Source organism: Salminus brasiliensis, chromosome 11, assembly GCF_030463535.1.
Source record: "Salminus brasiliensis chromosome 11, fSalBra1.hap2, whole genome shotgun sequence".
Lineage (NCBI taxonomy): Eukaryota > Metazoa > Chordata > Actinopteri > Characiformes > Bryconidae > Salminus > Salminus brasiliensis.
This window is the reverse complement of record NC_132888.1, coordinates 21,476,323-21,502,022: the sequence shown is the minus strand read 5'-3', so window position 1 is coordinate 21,502,022 and position 25,700 is coordinate 21,476,323. Positions and strand designations below refer to the sequence as shown.

The 25,700-nt window shown below is 40.7% G+C and overlaps 1 protein-coding gene across 2 annotated transcripts in view; it reads right to left on the bottom strand.

Moving 5' to 3' along the window:
• The window catches only part of cadm1b (cell adhesion molecule 1b), a 256,172-nt gene that overhangs the window by 62,382 nt on the left and 168,090 nt on the right, over positions 1 to 25,700 (bottom strand). For both annotated transcript variants that reach the window (XM_072692170.1, XM_072692171.1), the window contains exons 3-5: positions 21,082 to 21,228; positions 10,064 to 10,216; positions 7,188 to 7,325 (exon numbers count right to left, since the gene is read on the bottom strand). In XM_072692170.1, coding sequence (XP_072548271.1) covers positions 7,188 to 7,325; positions 10,064 to 10,216; positions 21,082 to 21,228 — 438 coding nt within the window. The remainder of the gene's footprint in view (positions 1 to 7,187; positions 7,326 to 10,063; positions 10,217 to 21,081; positions 21,229 to 25,700) is intronic.

Genomic DNA, 25,700 nt, shown 5'->3' with positions numbered 1-25,700 from the left:
TTTTGACCAGAAATGAACACAACAGGTGGGTACATTTCTTAAGTTAACTACTAGTATGATCAGGTTTTCTCTGATTATATCCCAGGTAGCTGGGGAAAGCTAGGGTCAGGGATACTATGGCACCCCATTAAGGGCATCAAGAACCCAACTGTAGCAGCTTAGCAGAGGCAAGTATTGAACCCACAACCCTGTGATCAACAGCCCCGTGCTCTAATTACTGAGCCACTGTTGCCATTCTATTAGCCCATTTATCACAAGGCTTCCAACACATGGAAAACATGGACATACAAAGGTTTTAATATAACAGTAGAAAAATATATATTTTTAATACTATATAGAACCATTTAATAAACAAACAAGGTTTCTACCATAGTAAAGAACATCTTAACAAGGAAAACAGCCCTTTAAACATTCAACACAGGGTTCTTTAAGAGTTAAGTAGAACTATTAGCTTTACCAAAAATCCCCAGACAAACTTCTTTTCTAAGGTTAAAATGTTCTCCAAAGCAGTAGTACATTTCCGTTTCACTCTGTTATGTTTGGATTACGTTTTGTTGTTTTCATAAAATAAAATCAAGAGTTAAACAATTTCAGTATGATGTATTTGTACCTAACACAAGGAAAACAAGAAAACTGCACTGCTTGTGTGCTTTACAGACTGCCTACATAGGACTTCATTGCATATGCATAAGCATTGAATAAGCTATTTAGAAAACAATACTTGAATAATGTAGCGCTTATGTCATTGATCCCAAAATGACAAGATGAAGTAAACTGATGTAATGACCCAGATATTGTTTTTCATTTCTAACACTGTTTTGATGCATCAGATGTTTAGTTAAGAACACCACCAGTTCTATGGATGTTTATCATGTTTTTCCATGTGTCTGATTAAACGGATATATTTGTACTGCACACAAATCATGTGCTTGATTGACAGTATAGATACAATTAAGTACCAGAGCACTCAATTTTAAACCTAAGTATCAAAGTATGAAAAGTAATTATACTGTGAGTTAATACAGTTATTATGCCGTTTTGATATTATGGGGAGTTATGTGGCTGCAAACATGAACAACATACCAAACGTCCCTTTGTGAAATTTACAGATGGACGTAAACGCAGGTGTTTATTAAAACAAGGAAAACAAAACCAAACAAACAAAACAAAATGAGATACAAACTAGGAAACAAACCAAACACTGAAACCAACAAAGATAACAAACAGAAACAGAATGAAACAAGAAAGACAACTACAACACCGCAAACCGACATGATCATACACATGCACAAGACCAGACAAAGGAAGGCTGAAACAAAGGGGTACTTGTACACAGGGACAACGAGGGACACACGAGAAACACCTGGGATTAACAAGGGGGCATGGCTAGAGAGGAGGCACAGGTGGGAACACTAATGAACAGGAGGGGCTTAAACTGACAAGGCATAAACAGTAAACAGGGACAGGCATGACGTGTCTGTCCAGTGAAATCCTCGTCTCTCCAAAATGAGGACTTTACAGGAGAAGGCAAAACTTTTTTTTTTAACTCTGAATAAAAGCTGATTATTGGTTTACAGTGTGTACAGAGCAGCTACAGGGGTCAAACCATGGAGAAAACAGACAAAAATGGAGAGCAGTGATATAAACATTGTATAAAACTGAAATGAGTGGGAAGTCTTTGTTGGGTGCAGAAGTACTAATAGAAATTAAACCTTCTCATCTCAAGGTGAAATACATGCACACTGAGTTATGCAAAAGTTTGAGTACTCCTGTGCGAATGCCACATTCTGTTTATTTTCTGTTTAAATAAAGGAACAAATCTTTTTTTTTTCAGGAAACAAACTTAAATATGACCTGATGGGGACAAAAATAAAACACATCGCATATGGTGCATTTTTATTTATTTATTTATTTATTTAGCAATATTATAAATTATGCAAATAAATAAATAAGGGTGTAGAGTATGCAAGCTTATTTACAAAACACATGTCATTTGACCAGGGATGCCCAAACTTTTGCATGAGACTATATATGGTGTCCTCATACTTATACTCAAATAATCATATTCATACTTATACATTTCAGTTACTTCTGTAAATCTGTTTTATGAATGAAACGAATGCCTCTTGTTTCAATATAGCATCACTTACTTCATAATTACGTCATCTGGAACAAGCCATTCATAAACACTCAAGCATTGATTTACAAATATGCTATAACACATTCATATGCAGATTTTATGAAGTCCCTATGTATGAAGCCTGTAAATACAGTGTTCACAAGTAAACGACATAACTATAAGTGTCTTGAAGCATCGGGTACTTTGGGCCTGCTTTTGTCTTGGAAGGTAGCCTACACTGTCAACTGCACTCCTGGGAATTTGGTGGATTTCCTAGCTGAGCTTTTTAGACCAAACCCAGATCAGATACAGCTGCGTGCTACTATTCTCAGTTTGGTTCATTTTCTGTGACGTATGAAAAGCTTTTCATCCCAGCTCAATTTTTAATGTCTAACTTAAAAGGGCTGTGCACAGACCCTTAGAGGGGCAAGTGCTCAGAGTTAAAAATGGGCACAAAGATTAAGAATTTAAAACACCAACTACAGCACAACCTCCTGAACCACGGTAGGACCTTCAAGCAGAACACAGCAAGGACTCTTACAACAAGCCATTCCATATTACATGATTAGACTGGCATTTATCCAAATGATATGGTATATTAATGTGAAATATTACTATCATCAAATAAAGCTACCAACATAGCTTAATAGTAAAGCATGTTTTACTGAAATAACTGAGGCTTTTAATACTGAATTACTCACACAAGGCCACTGCGATAGTTTCCTAAAGGCATCTTAGCACAAAGCTAATTCTTAAATAAACAAATGAATGAATAAAGTGTGTGGATGCTAGGCTAAAGCCAGCTCAGTCGACTGGCTACAATCACTTTAGCTAGTTAACCGATTACCATGTTGATAGGGTAGCAGCACTATCCGATAAGACTCGGGAATAGTTCCAAGAAATAATTACAATGATGTTATTATAGTGCTAGGCTAGGCTAGGCTATGGTATACTATGTAGCTCCTGTCAGCATTGATGGTGTCGTAAACCAGCCAATAAAAGTAGAGTTTGTCCTTTTTGGTTTTCTCAAGCCCACCATAAAAGGGAAACCAGCAAGTATAATTTTAGGGCAAAATAACAGGGTTGTAAATAGGCTTGTTGAACCACATCTGAGCATTTCTTGCAGTGTCGTCACATACTTCAATAAACAATTTAAAAGACTGAGTAAAAGCATTTACGGCTTATTAAGGAAGACCTTAACACTAAAATGCTTTTGGTAAAGTGTGTGCTGATTGGTGGTTGTTGATTCTTTTATTCATTATTCCACCAATTATTCCACTAAATTGATGGCAACTCTACAGGGAGAAAAACGGCTTGAGTAAATTCTCACAGTATGAAAGGAGATAAATGAACAGACCTCATCCTTGCTGCTGTACTAATCTTCAGCTGGATAAGTTAACTCACTCGCTCTACTGTAAGGTTACTGTAAAGACGTCACGGTAAAAGCAATTAAAATGTTACGTTAATGCCTATTCCAAGAAATTAAGAATTGGACTAAGGGTTTTCACACCTTGCTAGTTGGTTAGCTTTGGTCTGAATCAGTTAAAGAGTAAAGTTGGTGTGTTTTCCCCTTGGTCTGTTTTTTTTTTTTTTACACAGGAAAAAAATTAAAGAGCACCAAAATATGTTACAACAAACCATGTGAGAACGTTCTCTCCACTGATTGGTCAGAGGTGTCTGGGGCGGGAGCAAGAAAGTAAACACAGGAAGACGAAGACGGCAATCCTGTGTTCTGGATCAGTGGTGATTTCCATGCAGTTTAACATGGAGCAACAGCAGAGATGGCATTTGTTCATAGCTGTAGTAATTAATTATCAACACCTGGCTATGGGAGCCATTTAGCTCAAACTTGCGGAATACGGCAGATCTGATGGGCCGGCTTGAGGTCATATCACGTTCTTACCACAAACAACCAGAGCTCCAGGGTTCTTGTGGGACGGGACCGAGACCACCTCCTCTCAAGGGTCTCGGTGCGGTTGTTTTTGGTCCACATCCGAGTGTGATTACTGTATTCACTCCTGCCCAAACAAATCGCACCAAGGGTGAAACCAGGGTCTGATTTAACTGGACTAAAAGTACTGGTGCGAACACGCCCTAGCGTTGCCAGCTAAAATTGCGCTTGGATTGTAAAACTGAGATGCACTTTTCACGGGACTTATTATTAGCTTATTACCCACTCAAGCTAACTTCAAATTCCGAACTAAACTGCAAATTAAACAACTCAACTTTTTTTTTTTCATTATTGCCTTTCAAAAACTGCATCATTTAGTCTGTCGGGCTATGCGGTGTCTCCCAGGCCCATCTTAAGACTGTGACTGTTTCATATTCAAAAGTATACACACAGGAAATAGGCCATGACCGAAATACTGGTAAATAGCAGCAGCAGCTGCTAAGCAGTGATTGGAGGGCTAAGCAAATAAAGTCTTGAGTATTAGTAATAGCTGTTTTCTATAAACAGCCCTTATTTGAGAGTGTCTTATCTTGCTTAATTGAACAGCAAGGGTGCAAGAACTCACATTTCAAAAGGAGGAGGCAAGATGTCCCCAAACGTTTGACAACTGCAGTGTAGCTATCAGTGTGAAGCATGCACCGCACTGTTTTACACTGAACTGTCTGAACTTCAAGGCAGCTAAACTCACACAATCGGCGAAGATGCCAAAACGACTGTTAAGAAGCCAAACTCAGCCGAGCCTCCGGGTCAGCTGGAGCACGTCAAGCCACTGGCTGTCGAGGCTGCCTTCTTTTAAAGACAATCTGGAAGCTCCAAGGGCAGAGAACTAATTGCAGTGCTGAGGATGATGGTTTACTTGGACCTAATGAAGTGGGGAAATAATTATAGCCTAGCACTGACCTACAACACAGCTCGCTCAAGAGACATGCAAAGAATAACAAAAGCACTAGAAGGAGGTGTGTGTTGGGAATGGGGGGGGGGGGGGGGGGGGGCTTTGTGTATCTTTTGCTCACTGTTTCTGAAGAGTTTTGGGGGAAAAAAATGCAATTTGCAAAGCACTAACGAACAATCTGCCGGCTTGCGGATTCTCTGCGGGGGACATGGAACTCAAGAGGCTGTAACTACTGTCAAAGACGAGCACTGAATCTGATCGCTTACAATAGGCATTAGCGCGATATGGAAACTAGCTGTATGGCAATTAGGCATATAGAAGGTAGCTGTACGCCAACACGCCAAGACAAATTGTGGTACCATCAAATGACACATGCTGCTGATTAAGCATCATTTTGTGTCAGTCCTGACATTAGTTAGGAGGATGTGGAAAGCCACTGATCCTGCATGACTCATCGTTTAAAATCGGGAGCTCTGACGGCTTCATTCATTTCGCTCCGTGAGACGCGTACCATGAAAGCGTTCGCTCCTCGCGTGTTTCTTGCCACCAGGTAGTCTTAGAGTGTTACTCAGCGCACCCTCCCCACTGTCTTAATGGAGAAAGGCATTCATGAGCAGATTACCCAGCCTGCAGATTCCCTTTATCGCGCAGTCTGCGACGGCCTCAACCGGTGTCAGCTAATACGCAGGCAGCGCGGCGGCTGAGTGGGAGGGAAACAGCTGGAGTTCGTTCAAAGCCACTTATTTAAGCAGCGCTGAAGAAAGAAGGGGGAAAAAAACACTAGGGGAAAAAAAATTCCCGTCTCGGAGCTCTGTACGCAGCGCCATTCTTCTCGCCACTTTATGGCGAACGCTCCCCCCCACCTCATCACCGCCTTGTTAAGACGTAATTAAAAATCATTACAGGATTATCCGAATGGAATCGAGCCGCATTCCTTGCACATTGTGCACAAGGGAGATGGGTGTAATCGCAAAAGTGCCATCAGTGGCGTGTGATTAGTGACTTCCGATTCAGAAACGAATCATTCTTTTGAACTGGGTCTTTTCAGCAAACCAGTTGAAACAGTTTGCCAGGGCCGGTTCGTCCTTCGTATACTACCCACGCAAGTTGAGTAGGGCTCCTCACCTGCCAAAGGCCCCCTCTCACTTCGCAAGAATGACGTCATATATTTTAGAGCTAATTATTAAGCACATTATGCATACTTAAAGAGCTGACGAGCACATTGTGTTTAAATAGGCCTATGTATTTATTTATGACCATGTCATGTACATCACAACAAGTTGTTGTTAACAAAGAGTTAGTGAACAATTTATTAGGAACAATAGAAAGACAACTATGACCTAATCGTCATAGCCAAGCATGTGACAACAGTGCAGTGCATAAAGTAAGGCAGATATGGGCCGGCAGCTTCAGCTAATGTTCACATCAACCATCAGAATGTGATGCAATAATGTGACCTCATTGATTCTGACCGTAGCACGATTGGCTGGTTTAGAGTATTTCTAGAGCACAACAGTCTCCAGAGTCATCCAGTGAGCCACAGTTCTCCGGATGGAAATGCCTGGTTGATGAAAAAGGTCAAGGAAGAATGGCCAGACTGGTCTGAGGGGGTAGAAAGGCTATGATAACCTTAATTTGGAGAATTGTGGTGAGCAGAAAGGCATCTCAGAATATACAACTAGCCAAACTTTGAGATGGAAGGGCTGCAATAGTAGAAGACCACGTCGAGTTCCAGTCCTTTTTCAGCCAAGAACAGAAAGCTGAGGCTGCAGTAGGTGCAGGCTCGCCAAAACTGGGCAGTTGAAGACTGGGAAAACGTAGCCTTGTCTAATCTATCTTAATTTCACAGGGCAGGTCAGACTTTAGTGACCTCAGCAGAGCCAATGTCAGGTTAACTGTGTCTAGAGAACCACTGAAGCCATTATGATTTTTTTAAAATGACATAACTGAGGACTTACATAGGTACTAGAGTGTCACAATTTACAGCACATGCTTGTAGGAGGAAATAAGGGAGGCATGTGAAAGTCACTCTGGTAGAGAATGTAGCTGCAGTGTAGGTGGTGGGGGGCCCAGGTCACGTTTTGCTTAGGCCCCTGGAAAAGCAGGGATTTTACGGTGCAAATCTATGAGTCATGAATCAGTACTTTGAGTCACTGAATCACATGGGTTTAAAAGAATCGTTTTAGGAAGCTGAAGTGAATCGTGATTGTGAATGTGAAGCTGACCTTGTAGGATTTGGTCTCCTTTCATCCACGTGATGGAGGAGGCAGGCTTGCTGCCCATGGCGGTGCAGGTTATCTCAGTCTCATTCCCTTCACTCACCACGTCCTCGCGGGACTCGATGATTGGGTTGCCTGGCGGAACTAGAGGAACGTAAACAGCAGCAGGATTAGAGATGGGTTTTTGGGCTCCCTTCAGTTGGATCTCTATCTGGATCTAAAGCCGGCTGCACAACATTCTCTTTCATCGAGATCTGCTCTGATGAGCGTTTGGCCTAGCGGCTGTAAAAAGACACCCTAGGAAGTACAATGAACAAATATCAACTTAAGTGTCTCGTTAACTGTTTGAAGGAAGAATCTAGCATTTTTGAGCATGGCCTGCCAACGTTGTTACATAATGACCCACAATTATTGGAGTGGATCGCAGTTGTTTAAGCAGACTGCATTTATTTTCTGCAGATGTCGGCTCTTAATCACATGTTTACGTCACAAGTGCATGCAATTGTGAATTTACAACACAAAATTAACATTCAATTAAATGCGGTGTATCTGTATTGCACAGTACGTTAGCACAGATTACCATTTTGACTTTGTAAGACAAGTATTTGGTAACACCTGTGTCAGTGTAAAACGTTTTTACGAGTTTACTGACTGTGGTTTTTATACTTACTTACAGAATTTAGCAGCTTTAGCCCATCAGATTCTGTTATATGTGAGTTTGGAATTAATAGATTTTCTAAAGTCCAGAGAATTGCATCTAACGTAGAGATGACATGATACACTGCATGGACAAAAGTATTGAGATACCTGCTCATTTATGGTTTCTTCCAATATTAAAGGTTAAGATACTGTTTTTGTTGGAGTAACTGACCTCTACTGTCCAGGGATTGCTTTCTACTGGATTTGATTGCATTCAGCGACAAGAGTTTTAGTGAGTTCAGTATGTCCTATTCTATTGGCAGTGCTTCTCTACAGGCTTCTCGACTAACTGTGTGCGCTTATGCTAATAGTAACTAAATGTGTTTATTAGAAGGGGTGTCCACAACCAATTGAACATACTGTTTAGTGTACCTCTTTTCTTTTACTGATAGTGATACTGATACAGGAGTTTTTGCTTATATTAGTCTGACACCTATATCCATACATACTGATATCCAATGTTTAATCAACTTAATCAATGGTATCCAATGTTATTGTACAGAAACTGAAACTACTGATTGAAAAATGCTGGCATATTACATTACTAATGTTTCTCATACAGCAACATAATTATCAGATTCTTAGTAGTTACTGAATAATTTATAGTATTTAGTGAATAATTTATAGTAGTGAATATTTTTATTGTACATACTGAATAGTTTATAGTATTTAGTGAATAGTTTACAGTATTTAGTGAATATTTTAGTGTAGTGAATATTGTTATTGTACAAACTAAATAGTTTATAGTATTTAGTAAGTAATTTACATTATTTATTGAATATTTTAATGTAGTGAATATTTTTATTGTAGTTACTGAATAGTCTGTAGTATTTAGTGAATATTTCATAGTAGTGAATGTTTTATAGTATTTATAAAACATTAATAGTATTTACTAAATAACTTACTGTACTAGTAAGTGGTGAGTAAGTAGTAAGTGTACTAGTAAGTAAGTGAGCAGTGGTGGCTCAGCGGTTAGAGCGGTTAGAGCGCCAGGATATCGATAACAGGGTTGTGGGTTCGATTCCCGGGCTTGGCAAGCTGCCACTGTTGGGCCCTTGAGCAAGGCCCTTTACCCTCTCTGCTCCCTGGGCGCTGGAGTCCAGTGTCTGTACTCACTGCCCCTAACACGTGTGTGTGTTAAATGCGGAGGACACATTTCGCTGTACAGTGACAAAAAAATTCTATTTAATGTATACTTGTTACTGAATGATGTAAAGTACTTACTAAAAAAAAGTATACAATTTTCTGAACAAGCTGTTTGATGGGTGAAAGAACCTGCTCTGAGCTTCAGTCTCAAATCTCTAGAGATCTTATAATCTCTAAGCACAGCCGAGATGAGACGATGGTTGAAACCTTCATTTTAGTGTGCCAGTGAATTGCCTTCCAATCATCTACTGGCACTATCAGGGAGCCTTTTTTCACCACAATTATGAAAGCAGTAATCACTTCTGGACCTTGAAAGTATTTTCGTTTACCATCTTCTCGCTTGGCCTACATCCATCGAACAAATGGCAATGTGTAATGTGACGAGCCTCTACTTTGCTATGACCTTACAGGGGCATGTTTGTATATTCCTGGTGTGCCTGTTCATGCGTTTGCACCATATTTAGCCTTCATGTTTTCCATGCTAAGTGCTGGTGGCATATTCAGCCTTGTAGCACGTTCCTGGTGACACTGTGAGATGCCCCTTTTTTCTATGTATGATCAAACGTAATGTTAACGTGGGCAGCAGTTCCTTATCCATACTGTGACTATACAGAGTCACTACACAACATAGAAATCTAGGAACAATCAAGTTATTTTGGAGTATGCTCACTTACATTCAGCTCCCTAGGATGTGTAAAATAATACAATCCATAATAACCCTCCAAACACCAAAGCTACTAGAGGCTGCAAGCCCCACAAAAAAAGCTGACTTCATGAAAAAAAATAAGCGCTCGATGAGGTCTTTTCAACATCTAAGAGGAATCCAGTCGATTCGGCTGCCAAAAGTGGACCGCCAATATCAATAGCTCAACATCTGTTCCTCTTTTCTTTGCCCGTGTTATTGGAAACGGCATGAGGGTAATTGGTTGATATTGTGTCATGGCGGGATTCAATTAGACGGGTTCAATTGACTGAAAGGATCAATGAGGGAAATCAATAATCATGATTTTAGCATTCAGAAAGGTGCTCAAGCGTACCCAGGACGGTGATGTCTGCGTAAGCCTCCTGCGGGGGGTCCGTGTAGAGCTGGCACACGTACCGTCCCTCGTCCGACAGTGTCACGTTGGACAGCGACACGCGCAGCTCGTTGTCGGAGAAGTTAACCAGCTGAAACCGGCTGTCCTTCAGGGCTGGGAAAACACAAGCATGATCAAGAGTGAGAGACACAAGAGTGCAGGGAGGGGAGACTCTAGGTGCATGAGAAGATTTCAGAGCATGCAGGACCTGAACTACAGCTCCGAAGATTTGTCCCAACCTGGACAAATCGCCATGAAAGTAAAACTGCTAACTAGCTTCTCTGTAATGTTCACCATACATTCATACTGAAGAACCACCAAATGTCTGAAATTTATACTCCACCAGAGGACAGTGTAGAATCTGTATTTTTGGCTGACATACCCACATTCAGCTAGGGGCTTTACAGCCCTGTAGCCTTTGCCTGGCATTAGGCATGGTGTCAATAGGTTCATGTCTAGCTACTCCAGAGAGTCCTATTCCATTGGCAATACTTCTCTACAGGGACTAGACAAGCTGTGTATGTGCATTTGCACATCTGTGTCAGCAATGGGTACAACTTAAAGCAGCTGAATGCATTCATTAGAAGGACATATTGTGTATTTCAACTTGTTAATCAAGTCTGTTTTTCATGTCTAACCTCTTTTGAATCCATCCATCCAGTCATCCATCCATCCATCCATCCATCCAGTTATCTATAATCCATCCATCCATCCAGTCATCCAATCATCCGTCCCTCCATCCATCCAATCATCCATCCATCCATCCATCCATCCATCCAATCATCCACCTATCCATCCATCTAATCATTCATCCATCCATCCATCCATCCATCCAGTCATCCATCCAATCATCCATCCATTCATCCAATCATCCATCCATCCAAACATCCATCCATCCATCCATCCATCCATCCAGTCATTCCAATTATCCATCTATCCATTTTTTGTGTGCCAGCATGTTCTCCACAACCACATTATTTTCTAAATGCAGGCTATACCTTGTCAGTGTACCCAGGCCTGACCAATAATACACTATATGGACAAAAGTATTTGGACATGTGCTCATTCATTGTTTCTTTAGACATTATATAAAAAAACTATATAATATTAAAAAGACAATGAAAAATAGCTATTTAACCACATTGTTTTGTATTTCAGAAAAGGTCTGTCTAACCAAACCAAACCAAAACACAACCACCCAGGTTAAGTGTCTCCTGTCAGTCATAAAACACTTCCATTTACTGTTTTTCTCTGGAATGAAGAGTGCATAGAAATTACTGTGGTTTTCTATTTCTAAATAAAAACCCTTTGATAAGCTGCAGTTCAACCTATCTGTACTGTGTTTGAATCATAGCCTGTGTAATGCATCTAAATTGTCACCCTTTACATCACTAAAAAAGATGACAGAGCTATAGACCCAACAGTAGTGCTCGCAGTGTACCAGACAGCAGCCCAGACCATCTGTTTTTTTATATTTATGTGGCAAAAAGAAGTCTGCCAACAAATGGACACTGATGTGATAGACTGCTGTAGTTTCAAGTAAATAAATAAATAAAACATCAATAAAAAAGTTATAGTACTATGAATATTTGTAGTACAAAGCATTGTAAGTAAGAATGGTGTGGTGATTTCTGTAATGTGAAATATGACTGCAACATTCCAATCATTGTAAATAAATGTATTATTATTTATATGACTTGAATTATATATTTTTTTCTCTGCTGTGTTTTTATGCAGTTTTAGATTTTGCAGTTTCTGAGTGAGTGCGCACACATCCATACATGCAGTTCAGATCAATAAGGGCTGATTATTGACCTGTTTTGTCAGAGTAACATTACAATAGCAACATAAAACTGAACACAAATAAACAGTCGTCTATACATTTTCATCTTTGTTAGACTATGTTCTTCAAATATCACAAATAAACGCAGAAACGCAGACAACAGAAATTAAAGGAGAAAAATGTCTGTTATTTAGATTCAAGAAACACAACCTCTAGTGGTTAAATAGGTGAACACAACAACAATGGAACAACACTTTCCCTTTTGAGAGATGGGGTGGAGTAAGGGGGTGTTGAAGAGATGGGGTGGAGTAATATGGGTTTAAAGAGATGGGTTGGAGTAAGGGGGTGTTGAAGAGATGGGTTGGAATAAGATGGCTTTGAGGAAATGGGTTGGAGTAAGGGGGTGTTGAAGAGATGGGGTGGAGTAAGATGGCTTTGAGGAGATGGGTTGGAGTAAGGGGGTGTTGAAGAGATGGGTTGGAATAAGATGGCTTTGAGGAAATAGGTTGGAGTAAGGGGGTGTTGAAGAGATGGGAGCAGAAGAGTGATGGGCCGTTTAGAAGATGGAGTGGAGTAATAGAGCGTTACGAAGATGTGGTGGATTAATGGGGTGTTGAGGAGCTGGGGGTGGATTCATGGGGTGTTGAGGAGCTGGGGAGGATTTATGGGGTGTTGAGGAAATGGGAGTGGGTTAATAAGGTGTTGAGGAAATGGGGGTGGATTAATGGGGTGTTGAGGAGCTGGGGTGGATTAATGGGGTATTGGGGAGCTGGGGTGGATTAATGGGGTGTTGAGGAGCTGGGGTGGATTAATGGGGTGTTGAGTAGCTGTGGTGGATTAATGGGGTGTTGAGGAAATGGGAGTGGGTTAATAAGGTGTTGAGGAAATGGGGGTGGATTAATGGGGTGTTGAGGAAATGGGAGTGGGTTAATAAGGTGTTGAGGAAATGGGAGTGGGTTAATAAGGTGTTGAGGAAATGGGGGTGGGTTAATGGGGTGTTGAGGAGTGTCTCATTCAGACTGACAGGATGTCAGTGTAAAGACACAGATCCAGTCCAAGAAGGGTCAATTCGGTCCATTTGTTTCAGGCACCTAAGGCTTGTGTCCTGATGACTTTGCTAAAATGTAATATTCTACATATTTCAGAGTGCATTTGAATTAGTAAGAAAAGGAAGGGAAATCGACTAATTGACCTTTTAATGGCTCATATCATCAAATGATCAGAATGATGAATACAAGAGTGATTCCAAATAGGCAGAAATAGCAGCTTTCTGATGCAGTATGAAAGGGTCTAAACTCTAGTCTGCACAGAAAGGCTGAATGAGTGAAAGCCCCCCCTGTCTGACAGGCCTAAGTAACCAGCGAGTGTTTCTGAAATGCTGAAGCTCTGAAGGTCTGCGTCGGAGCCCTAATTGAGAATCTTGATCACAAGTTCTGAGAGCTTACATTTAAGAACTTGCTCTTAATCCTATCCCCTAATTTGAAGAGTGTGTGGAAAAAAGTCTTCCTCCTAAGAATAATGATGAGGCCTACTTGTTTTTTTGAGGAGCCAGCGTGGGATGAAAGGACTGCTCTCTACGTCTGGAATTGAATAGCTGTCGACGTGCGTTCGTTTCGTTTGCTGACAGGTGCTACCTGAGCTTTCTCATCCGCCGCGCTGAAAAGTCTGGGAGAACTACTATAGGGACAAGCTTAATGCATTAATCCAACACGTCCAGTACAAGCCAGTGCTGGAGAAGAAAGATCGGGAGGCGTGAGAGAAACGCAGCTCAAGCCGCAAATAAATATATTATCTAGGATCATTAGAGTGCATTAGAGATTTGGAGGCAAAACACTCTGTAAGTGGCTGACGGTAAGTGGATTTGAATGCTTATGTGTCCCAGCTGGCTTGCTATGCGCAATACTTCTTCTTCGGTCTCCTTCAGGATCACACACACAGCAAAATAACAAAGGGGGGATGTTACAAGGTAGAACAGAAAAGGATTTTTTTTTTCAGATTGGAGAGAGGGAACCGCTAGGCATTGAGCAGAACTAGCACAGTGTTTGTATTAGCTTTAATCTTTGAGTATCAAACCGAAAAGCAGCTATTTCCAGCAGACTTCCAGCCTAAAACTAGCACTCTATGCTATTTAGCACGTCCTGCGATATTCTGTAGTACAACACTGCATTCCTCATCTTTTCGAGAGAATTCACAATTTTCTATGTTGTTTGTTTTTGTCTCTCTGTTTAAATACTGAAATCCCCCATGATAATAAAAATAGCATGACTGCTACCATAGTCACATAGACTCAAATAAATATAAGCACAGAACAACTTCCAGATTTCCTGTGTGCTTGCAGTTTGTCAAACGTTCCTCCCTCTTTTAAGATGCATCATCAGATGGACGTTTTTCTTTAAATCTGAAAATCTCGCAATGGTATCTAAATAAAGTAGAATGGAAAGAGGCATGTGCAGGCACTTTTATTAACATACATTTAAAATACAAACAAACTAAATAGAAAATGACAGGTGCATGATGATATCAGCATCATGTTAGTATCAACATATTGACAATGTTTGCTTAGAAAAAAAACCCTGACTTTTCTCAGACATTTAGATTTGATCAATGAGTTGATTAGATATTTGACGTATTTATTGAACTGTGTTTATAACCAGTCCCAGTTTCTATCATTTATACATGTTTATCTGTACTCATATGTGATATGACAAATTTAAGAATTTCAGATATCAGCATCTGTCCACAGTTCCCATATTGACAATTGGGCCTACTGAAAACGCCTTGATTTTCTTTTGTTTAAACTCAGTATTTTATACTTTATACTTTAGTTGCCTTTTATTAGTCTGATGATACAAATGAACAATGACCTAAGTGATGACATAAGATTATATATTATACATTTCATAACATTCATCATTTGAATTCCTTTCTATATGTGCATAAATTGCTTATCCATGTGATACTGATGCAAACTATTACAGTGCATCCAGCAATAAAGGTAGCACAGTTTCTTTTATATCCTACTAGAAATCATGCTAGCATCCAGAAAATTCCAATTCTTGATAGAAATTGTTGATGCATTTTACTATAGACAATCCACTAATGATTTTAATCTTCACTCACAAAGTTTTATTTTTTCTCCTATTCTGAAATCTGAAATCTAAAACCCAAGTATTAAGAGCTGTGATTCATTTAGAAAGAACAGCAGAAATCAGACAAACTATTCTAATTTGGTGGGGAAATCAGGAATCTGGCAACCAGTGAGCGAAAAAAGAGCAAAAACAGGCCAGTGTTTCTTATTGCTGTAATGATGCCACAGCTTAATCCTCCTGTTTCCAGTTTCACTTTTACTCCAGTTTTCAATCATGGTTTTTCTCATGCTTGCCGGGTTGCCCGACTTTTGTTATATTTTTGTTGGGGGGCAAACAACTCTTTCCTGCTTTCCTGTAACTGGCGGCTAGGGATACTGTTTAAAAAAGGCATTTTCTGAGCAGCAAGTCTGGGAAAAAGCAGGGTTTCAGCTTGGCATTTTCAAAGCCTTGTAGTAGTATTTTGATCACCTCTGTAACGCACATCATTTCCATCGTGGGTTTTCGGCGCTGATGCTTTAAGGGGATCGTTATTTAGAGCTGACCTCACTAAAAACCTCTGCTTCCGTGCTGAAGGGTTAAGTCTATGAATTGTTCACGAGCCTGTACTTTCCCCACAAACAGAGCGCTTGCAGCCCACTAAACATTAGATGGAATTATACATTACAGCACTAAAGAGACTGAAGACTGAGCGATCCACAAAGCCACATCCACAGTCTTAATGTCAGAGCTCGTGGCTAGAGTCCTTTCTCTCTCTCTCTCTCTCTCTTCTTCGGGATGAGCTCTTGTCAGGTATAATTGGCACCAAAATATAGCTACTAGAACAACGTTGCACTAAGACATGTTCATTATATTCTAGGTAAGGACATGACAAAAATGTCGCCTGACCTTTTAAAAGAATCCGCTCTTTTGCTTTAATATGAGCGGAGGAATGTGCAGGAAGCAGCATTATAATCCTGGATAATACGCTTTGTGCTGGAAAAAGACCCTAGCTTATTTTCCTCTTTAACAAACGAGTGTGTGAAAACAACTGCTTTTTCTCCCCTCCCCTCTTCACTGTGAGCAGCGTCTCAAGGGATAAAAAAGGTCAAACAGAAACAAACCAGTAGGGGAAAAAAAGACGCTATGACATATGGTAATACATAATTAATATAAATACATATTCCGGTTTTTATCTTAATATCAATGAGCAGGCACAACAAAAGGACACACCACATGAGCAGGTCACATTCATAAATATTCTTTAGTTTTCACAACAAAGCCCATATATATATATATATATATATATATATATATATATATATATATATATATATACACACATTTATGAAGTGCATTACCCCCTCCTCAGGGCCGAGGGGGTGCATCTGCAAAGGAAAGTCATTTCAAATCCCTGAAAAACAACATTCACCCCACTGGAGGAGTAGGAACGCAATTGCAGGAGGTTCCCTCTTACAGGCTAAAGTAGACGCTGATTACCGGTCAGACCATCACTTAGCAGCTCATCAAGGCCCTTATTAGGCAGAGAAGGCATGATTATATGCTTTGCATGCAGCACGCCAGCAGAGGATCTAAACAATCTCAAGGCTAGAATATAAATGGACTGTTCGGAGTGCTCTAATCAGGCCAACACAATTACACACTGTCACTCAGTTGTTAGAAGGACCTTGTCAACAATGCCATGCCTTGCTGCACTTTTCAATAATAAGAAGCCTTCAAACCAAAGCTCGGCTTAGCCAGAAGGTGACTGATGAATTCCTCAAGGCTACATGAAGGACAAAAATAAATAAATAAATAAATAAATAAATATAAACACACTGCCAGGTTTATAACATATAACTCCTAGGGGAGGGTATGACCTGTACAGTTTTAGTATGTATCACAATATACAGTGAGTCCAAGAAGTATTTGATCCCTTGCTGATTTTCTTCGTTGGCCCACTAATAAAGACATGATCATTCTATACTTTTAATGGTAGATGTATTCTTACATGGAGAGACAGAATATTAAAAAGAAAATCCAGAAAATAAATCTAAGGAATATATATTAATTGATTTGTATTTCATGGAGTGAAATAAGTATTTGATCCCTTAGTATTCATTAGCAGTTCTGGCTTTTACAGACCAGTTAGACACTCCCAATCAACTTGTTACCTGACCTGAAGCCACCTGTTCTCACTAATCACTTGTGTGAAAAACACCTGTCCACAGAATCAGACAGATCACACAGATTTCAAGTCTCCAACATGGGTAAAACCAAAGAGCTGTCACAGGACCTCAGAGTCAGAATTGTTGACCTTCACAAAGCTGGAATGGGCTACAAAAAGATTAGTAAGGTGTTGGATGTGAAAGTAACAACTATTGGTGCAATTATCAGAAAGTTTAAAGAGTATAACATGACAATCAACAGACCTCGGCCCGGTGCTCCAAAGAAGATTTCGCCTCGTGGGGTGGCAATGATGCTGAGAACAGTCAGAAATCGTCCTGCAACCACTCGGCAGGAGTTAGCAAATGACCTGAAGGCAGCTGGGACCACAGTTTGCAAGGAAACAATTGGCAACACTTTGCGCAACAATGGATTCACATCCTGCAGTGCCCGAAAGGTACCCCTGCTGAAGAGAGCACATGTGGAGGCGCGCCTCAAGTATGCCAATGATCATTTGAAAGATGAACCAAGTTATTGGGAGAAGGTTTTGTGGTCAGACGAGACCAAAATTGAACTTTTTGGCCTCAACTCCACCCGCCATGTGTGGAGGAAGAAAAATGCTGCCTATGACCCCAAGAACACTGTGCCCACCGTCAAGCATGGAGGTGGAAGCATAATGTTTTGGGGGTGTTTCTCTGCCAAGGGTACAGGGCTACTTCACCGCATCACTGGGAAGATGGATGGAGCCATGTACCGCACAATCCTGAGGGACAACCTCCTCCCCTCTGCCAGGGATCTGAAAATGGGCCGTGGTTGGGTCTTCCAACATGATAACGACCCTAAACATACAGCAAAGGCAACAAAGGATTGGCTCAAGAAAAATCACATTAAGGTCATGGAGTGGCCCAGCCAGTCGCCAGACCTCAATCCGATCGAAAATCTATGGAGGGAGCTGAAGGTCAGAGTTGCCAAGCGACAGCCCACCAACCTTCATGATTTAGAGAGGATCTGCAAAGAAGAGTGGGCCAAAATTCCCCCTGGTGTGTGTGCTAAACTTGTGGTTAACTACAACAAACGTCTCACCGCTGTGCTTGCAAACAAAGGCTTTGCCACTAAGTATTGAGTGTGTTTGGCAAGAGGGATCAAATACTTATTTTCCTCATTGAAATACAAATTAATTAAAATATATTCTTTAAAATTATATTCTGGATTTTTGTCTTGATATTCTGTCTCTCCATGTTAGAATATATCTACCATTAAAAGTGCAGAAGGATAGTGTCTTTATTAGTGGGCAAACAAAGAAAATCAGCAAGGGATCAAATACTTCTTGGACTCACTGTAGTATATTAAATATTACATAATATTTTAAAAAATGCAATCATTTTAGGTGCGTAAAGGTGTCAAAAATGCATTTATGAAGTATATTTTAAGCTGTTCTTTGATGAATGAATAGTACGGATGTAAATTTGGTTGGGGTGAAAACTGCTGAGGCGCAATGTTACAAGCTTATTTACAACCCTGTTATTTTGCCACATAATAATCCTGTAATTTTATATTATAGTGCCGTTTTAACACAAACACAGTAATTATTCCCCAGTTTTACTGGATAGTGTTGCTGTCCACTCATCGTGTCCTCTCAGCATAATGTGGTTTTAGCAAGCTAAAGCGACTGCAGCCAGATTAGCTTTGAGCCCTGCCCCCACCACCCTTCTCAGGTTCAAGTTTCTCAAGTCTCATCAGTAAAACACAAAACACTTCTTTCCCTCCTGAGGTGTGTTTAGCTCCAGTTTGACTGTCAGCTGAGGTGGACCAGTTAAACGATGGAAAGACGAGATGGTAAAAGCTAGCGTTGGCTAGAGTTAGCTTTTTGCCTAATGCGGATCCCAATTTGCCTCCTTAGCTTTCATTTCATTGCATGCTGAGTTTGAGCTCTGGTCAGCTTCTGCTGACAGTGGCAAAGAAAAAGCAGCAAACGCAAGGCCTGCTCATGGAGCAATCCATATTCCCATAACTAGCAGTAGAGGTGATGTGTTGCCCTCCAGTAATAACACCATACTCTCCCGGAATAGCCGTTGCTGTTTACTGCTTTGCCGGCTTTGAATAGGGCTTTCGCCAGTGGGCTGGGTGTATGACTGTTTTGGGGGTGTACATTTAATCAGTCAAGACTGTTAGGAAACAATTTGGGGGGGTTGAATTGGCCTGTTTTACAGCTACTCTTTTGGTTAGGCCAGACTTTCTTGTGAAGGTTCACGGTATGTCACTTCCACATTCTAGGGCCCCTTTAACTACAAATGTCAATGCATAGTTACCATTCATATAATGAACTTGTTTTTGAGTTTTTTAACAAGGACACAGTCAAGGTTTCCTTTTCCGGGAGGATCACATTTGTGCAAGCAACTCTACACAGTGGGACGCTGCACCATCCTAGCTCAACTTTCATGTAGGTTGTTGGATATCATATAGAGGATCTGATTTGCCTGTCTTACCAGCATATGGGCCCCTTTATAATAATAACATAGCGTATGTTACATGCATGTATGTAAACCACATATGTACTTAAACCTAAAGTGGGGCTAAATGTTGCTTTACACGAACGTTTCTTTAGAAGGCATTTGTATCATATGTGCATCCCTTAGACTTGTGCTTACATCTACAACCATCAGACACTCGGCAAGTGAGCTGTGTTTCTGCACGCCTCAAGGCTAACCCCAAGAAGCTGTCCAATCCTTTCATATCACTACTCTCTTATATCTTCGAAGAGCAAAATGCAACTCAGCAGACTCCAACAGACTATACAGCAGGAGGTGATCGAGGGGCGGCTGTGTTTTCATTTTGAGTTCACTGAAACATTGCGAGCGCTCAGCTCAACAGGCTAACGCTGGCATGTTTCACATTTGTATGCTATGTTATCTACGTTTAGTCGTGGCTCTGAAGGTTCTGAATTTTACCCTGAAAGAACCGACATCTCGATCCACTCATTAAGGTGCACTTTGTTGTACTTTCGGTATCCCATGTGTTGCCATACAACTTATCCTCTCCCTTTTCCATCAATAAAGAAAAATGACCACCAAAAGGCCCCCACTCACCAGATATTTTTGGGTGGTGGAACGTTCTCAGCACGGCAGTGACACTGACATGCGTGTTTCTGACCACAGGGCCAACACTGCCTGGATCGTTTTGGCTGACAGGACTATTTTCAACCCTTACAGCAACACTGAGGTGTGTAAAAATCCCAGCTATTGTACCTGATGCCCTCGTACCTGTGCTATACACACTAACATGCCATGATATTGTTGGCACTACTGCTATGCTGCGGTAATAATCCCCCACCCTGACTGATTATCTGGTCCTAAGATTGTCCCTTTCCATTGGTGGATGGTCATTTGTGCAGCAACATCCGGGCTACAGTCAGCAAGGCTAATCAAAAAAGTAAATGTTGGTAGGTCGTTTCTAATAAAATGGTTAATATAGGTACAAGGTAAATATTCCTAATAAACCAGCAACTCAGGGTGTATATGCAGTTGTGTACAAAAGTCTAGACACCCCTGGTGTAAAGTAATTCAGATGTTGAAGATGCTGAAGTGACTTCACTCTTGACTCTCAAGGTAAACTTTCATGCAGGTTCTTGGCATTTAGGGGCTTTGATCTTACCAGCATATGAGCAGATCTGGTCTTCCAGATCTCATCTTGACGTTCACAGTTTCCCTGAACTGCCAATTCTTAATAGCAGTCCTGAGACCTTGTCAAAACTAGGCTTTGCAACACTTAGGGCACCATTTGGCCAAAAATGCTCAAAGCGTTGCATATGACTGTCTGTGTATTCATATTTGTGCACAGCTGCTCCGTAGGTGTTGGCATTTAGGTTCAGTGAAACAAGGATTCAAAAAGATCTTCTCCACAGCAGATACGTCTAGAGAGCTGGCCTTGTGTATAGCATGAGAATAAGTGAAGGAAGCAGTTCTTACGCCTGACGTCTCTGAAGTAGATGGTCTGTCTGTTGGGGTTGAGGAGCTGGATGACCGAGTCGTCGTTGTTCTTCACCCGGCAGCTGATAGTCGCCGTCTCGCCCTCAATCACTGAGACGTTTCCCGTCACCAGGTTCTGACCCTGTGCTGCAGAAGCAGAACAAAGATCTTTTATACAGAGCTCGCCTTTTCAGTTCTCACACTCTCTTATGCACTAGAGTAGCTAGGCCTGGTTTTACCACAATTTGAATGTTGCATGTGTTCAGTTTTTCTTTACACACTAATGATCATTTATTTATGTTTGTTTATTTGAACCAGGATTTTTAACCCATTAAACTGCAGGTTTGCCATTTATTATAATACTATTATAAAAACTAATCTGTATAACTGGTCATATTATCAGGATGTTTGGCTGGGATTTTCATCTCTGCAGATGATACCCAACTTTATATTGCTGCAGCATAATTTCCTTTAAGGGAACACAGACTGCACTGTACATCCAGGACAGTACTGCATCATGTGCACCTAAGCACATGATTTAAAACCAAAAACACCATATCCCATTAAAATAGATGCAGTTAAACATAAATATGTTACAACGTAAGAAGGATTTCTCACGTTGAAGAAAGTAGTTGAGATCTTGCGAGCTAGTCTGAAGAACAAAGCTTGGTTCCAGGATTCTCCTGGTCGCCCCCAGCCAGTGTGTGATATTTATCAATCCAGGTGTTGGAAATAACAAAAAATAATACTAGATTCCTATGAGGAGAACTTTGGATATTTTGAAGGACACAATGAGGCAAAACCATATTTGCTGAGCAAATAAACACTTAAAAGGTGCTTAGAGTTGATGCCCAATATTGTATAGGCCACAACATGGTGTATATATTCAGTAGCAATAATTACCAAATTACCAAACAAAATACTTCTTACCAAAAACCATTGGTTGTTCTCTGTTGTGCACTCAGGATTTTGTTTATCCATCATGAAACATATAACACATTTATTCTGCTTATACATACTGCAATAGTATGGGTCATGGGACCTATTTTAAGGCATGTCTTAACAGTCAGGGTTCTCTTAAAGCAACATTATGTATGAACTCCTACAGTTGAGGAGTGTATTCCAAGCTTTTAGCCACCCCTAAAGGACAAACTGGGAGATACAGAATGAAAGAAGTCACTGGAAGAAGTATCTGTATATAAGTGGCGCAACTGTCTAAGCATTGGAAATCCATCATTGGACAATTGCGATTTCAACCCCCCGCTCATACCACAGCCATTCATGAATAGGAGTCCAAAAAGGCAGAAATGGCCTCGCTGTCTTTGGCCCTCCTTCACCCTTATAAAGGGTAAGCATGTGACATCACAGGCGTGAGTAACTGTAGCCTCCCCCATAGAGTGGCAAAAGGACCAGCTATGTGGCAGCGTTAGTGTTCAGAGTGAATGCCACTAACATCAAAATGAGAAAGAGCTGTTGTGTCATTGACTGTTCAAACAGATTCAGCAGATATTCAGAGCTCTCCTTCTACAGACTGCTAAAGGCTAAAGAGAAGAGAAACTAATGGATTGCTACAATTCACAGAAACTACTGGAATCCAGGCACTGAAACGTTTAGGAGCTTAGCAAGTCATGCTCCGAAAACAGGTGGGAAAAAAATCAAGCCCACTGTAGCTGTGAAATTAGTGACATGCTAAGTTCAAGTAAGAAGGAAAGCAAGCAAACCTGGATGAGCCAGTCTACTAAATGTGCCCGAAAACAGGCCCAAGACCATTTACTCAACTTTGTGCTCTCAGAGCCTCAGTGTGACTGTGTGACTTGAGCCTCAGTAAGCTGGAAGTTCCAAGCCACACATCGTTGTCCATGGACCATTGGTTCTTTAGTCATTTGAATGGATCGCTGAGCGCTTAAGCGCTTTATTCCCGTTTCATAATTCCCTTGTAAAGAGGTGTGTTCCAATGGGGCATCAATACAAACCCTCTGCTACTCAAAATGATGCTAGCTTTCTCCTCCAAGCGCGTCGAGCTGACTGATGTCCTTGTGTTAGCAGCAGTTTCACAGGTCTTGGAGAAAACACTGTGCATTGTATAATACAGAGAGTCCTAACTAATCGGTGGGAATTAGCAATGAGGGAATTGAGGAGAATACTGCTAAATGTCTTACAAAACGTTTGTGACCATTTTTCTTACAGGCTGATGCTGAAAGACTAATACATGCTTTCATTACCACACTGACTACTGACTACTGTAATGACCTTTTCTTTGGCTTAACTGTCAGATCTCTTAAGAAGCTGCAGTATGAGTATGTGCAGAACTGTGCAGCTCCTTCTGACTCATACCTCAGCCCATCAGCACATCAGTCCAGCACTTATGAAATTACATTCACACAGGCTTCCTGCCTGTGAATGCATTAGCTACAAAATTCTCATCTTAACGTCTGAGGCAGGACATGGTATAGCACTGCAGTAGCTCTGTGATTTAATTAAGCACTACCAGCCTCCTCGTTCCTTCTGCTCTGTAGGTTCGCTCACCTTGCTGCGGCCTCCCTGCAAACCTAAATCTATAGGTGAGAGAACCTTTAACGTGGCAAGAACCTTGCCTGATGAAATGTCAAAAAGAAAAGTCAGAAATGTGTCTTTTTAACTGGGCTTATTCTGTTTTCGAGCTCTCTCTTGACTGTGGTGTTTTGCCTGTGTTGTCTTGTGGCAGTTTGCTGTGCTTTTACATCATCAAGGCCTGGTGCATTACAAAGGAATACATGGGCTGTTTGTCACAATGATACAAATATACTAGTAATGGTCCAACCAACCACTTGGGATGCCATTTTACCATATCAACCACCTAGCAACTACAGAGCAACTGCATACCACCATCACCACCACCAACAACAACAACAACCACTTAGCAAAAGCATTACAGCAAGCAACTGTGTACGTTTCTTTTGCACAGATCACAACATCAGGTCTAGCTTACTGTATTTTACTATTAGCATCTTTGTTGAGAATGACTTTCCCAGACTGTGTGAGTGAAGAAGAGACACATGCTAAGCTATAGCAGAAAGGTCTACCTTTTATCTGTGTCAGTACTTACTACTTTTGTCTATTGTCTATCTGTGCTACAGAGCATCTAACCAACCTTTGGCTTATCACAAAAACATCTGCCATCTGAAGCACCTTGCTTACCTCACACAAGAATGCGTTTCTGCCTCTCACTGGTAATTACTTTATAGCCATATCGCTTTATACAGAATGTCAGACATGCTGAAGTACTTACAGATGCTTGAAATGATTCTCATACATTAAAAAACCCTCTAATTTAACTCTAATTACCCAAATAAAGATGATTTTATGTGCAGTGAGTTGAATTATCACATTCTTTACTTTTGAGGTATTTAGCAATTGCCTACCAATGTGCCCCTTCCAGACCATATTTGCACCCTGATCCAAACACAAAATAACAGATGCTATTTAGCTGAGAGCTCAAGGAAAGCTGAAGATCCAAATGATGACAATTAAGTAAAACAATTTAATGTAATTATCGTAGTAGTCTTTAGAAAATGATGATGGCAGTTAAAATTGATAAAGCAACAAACAATATCTACACAATATCAATAAAAATATCAAAATGTGTGTATCTGATGCATCAGTGTAATCAAACTCAACAAGCTCTCCTTTCCAGAGAAAATGCTCTTCAGAGTTTAGCTGCTGGGTGCTCTTGCTTAGCATCCGTTCCAGTAGCCTGTTTATCTTGTATGTCAGAGGGCTTTAGTCTGAGGATCTTTACTGGTCAGTAGTTGTGATGGTGTTTGTGTGCCAGTGGGTTTTACTCTGTATATGGGGATGCACTGATCCGATATTAGGATCGTATATCGGTCCGGATATTAAAAAAATTAGCTGGATCAGGGAATCGAATAATTAGGCCAATTCATTTTAATTTGGTGGGGTAAGACTGCACTAAAGGTGCAAATATATAAATGACAAATGACTACTTAGTAGTGTTAATTAGTTATAATATATAAAGTAATGTTTAAGTCATTCCTGATGCCGTAAGTCTCTCCCACATGGTGAGGTATACAGTTTATTAATTCAACAATGGTATTTGATCGGTATCGGGTATCGACCGATATGCAAAGTTTATGTATCTGTATCGGAACTGAAAAAGCCGGATCGGTGCATCCCTAATATTTATGTATCAGAGAGCTTTAATCTGAGGGGTTGTTTTGGTCAGTAATTCTGGTTGTGCAGGAAGGAGATGTTTGTGTATCAGTGGGCTCTAATTTGAGGGGCTATTCTGGGCAGTAGTGCTGGTGATGCAGTGAGGAGGTGTTTATATGCCAGTGGGCTTTAATCTGAGGGGCTGTACTGGTCAGTCATTCTGGTGGTGCAATAAGGAGATGTTTATGTATCTGGGCTTTAATTTAAGAGGCTGTACTGGTCATTAGTGCTGGTGGTGCAGTGAGGAGGTGCTTACTTATCAGAGAGCTTTAATCTGAGGGGTTGTATTGGTCAGTAGTGCTGTTGGTGCAGTGAGGAGGTGCTTACATATCAGAGAACTTTAATCTGAGGGGTTGTATTGGTCAGTAGTGCTGTTGGTGCAGTGAGGAGGTGCTTACTTATCAGAGAGC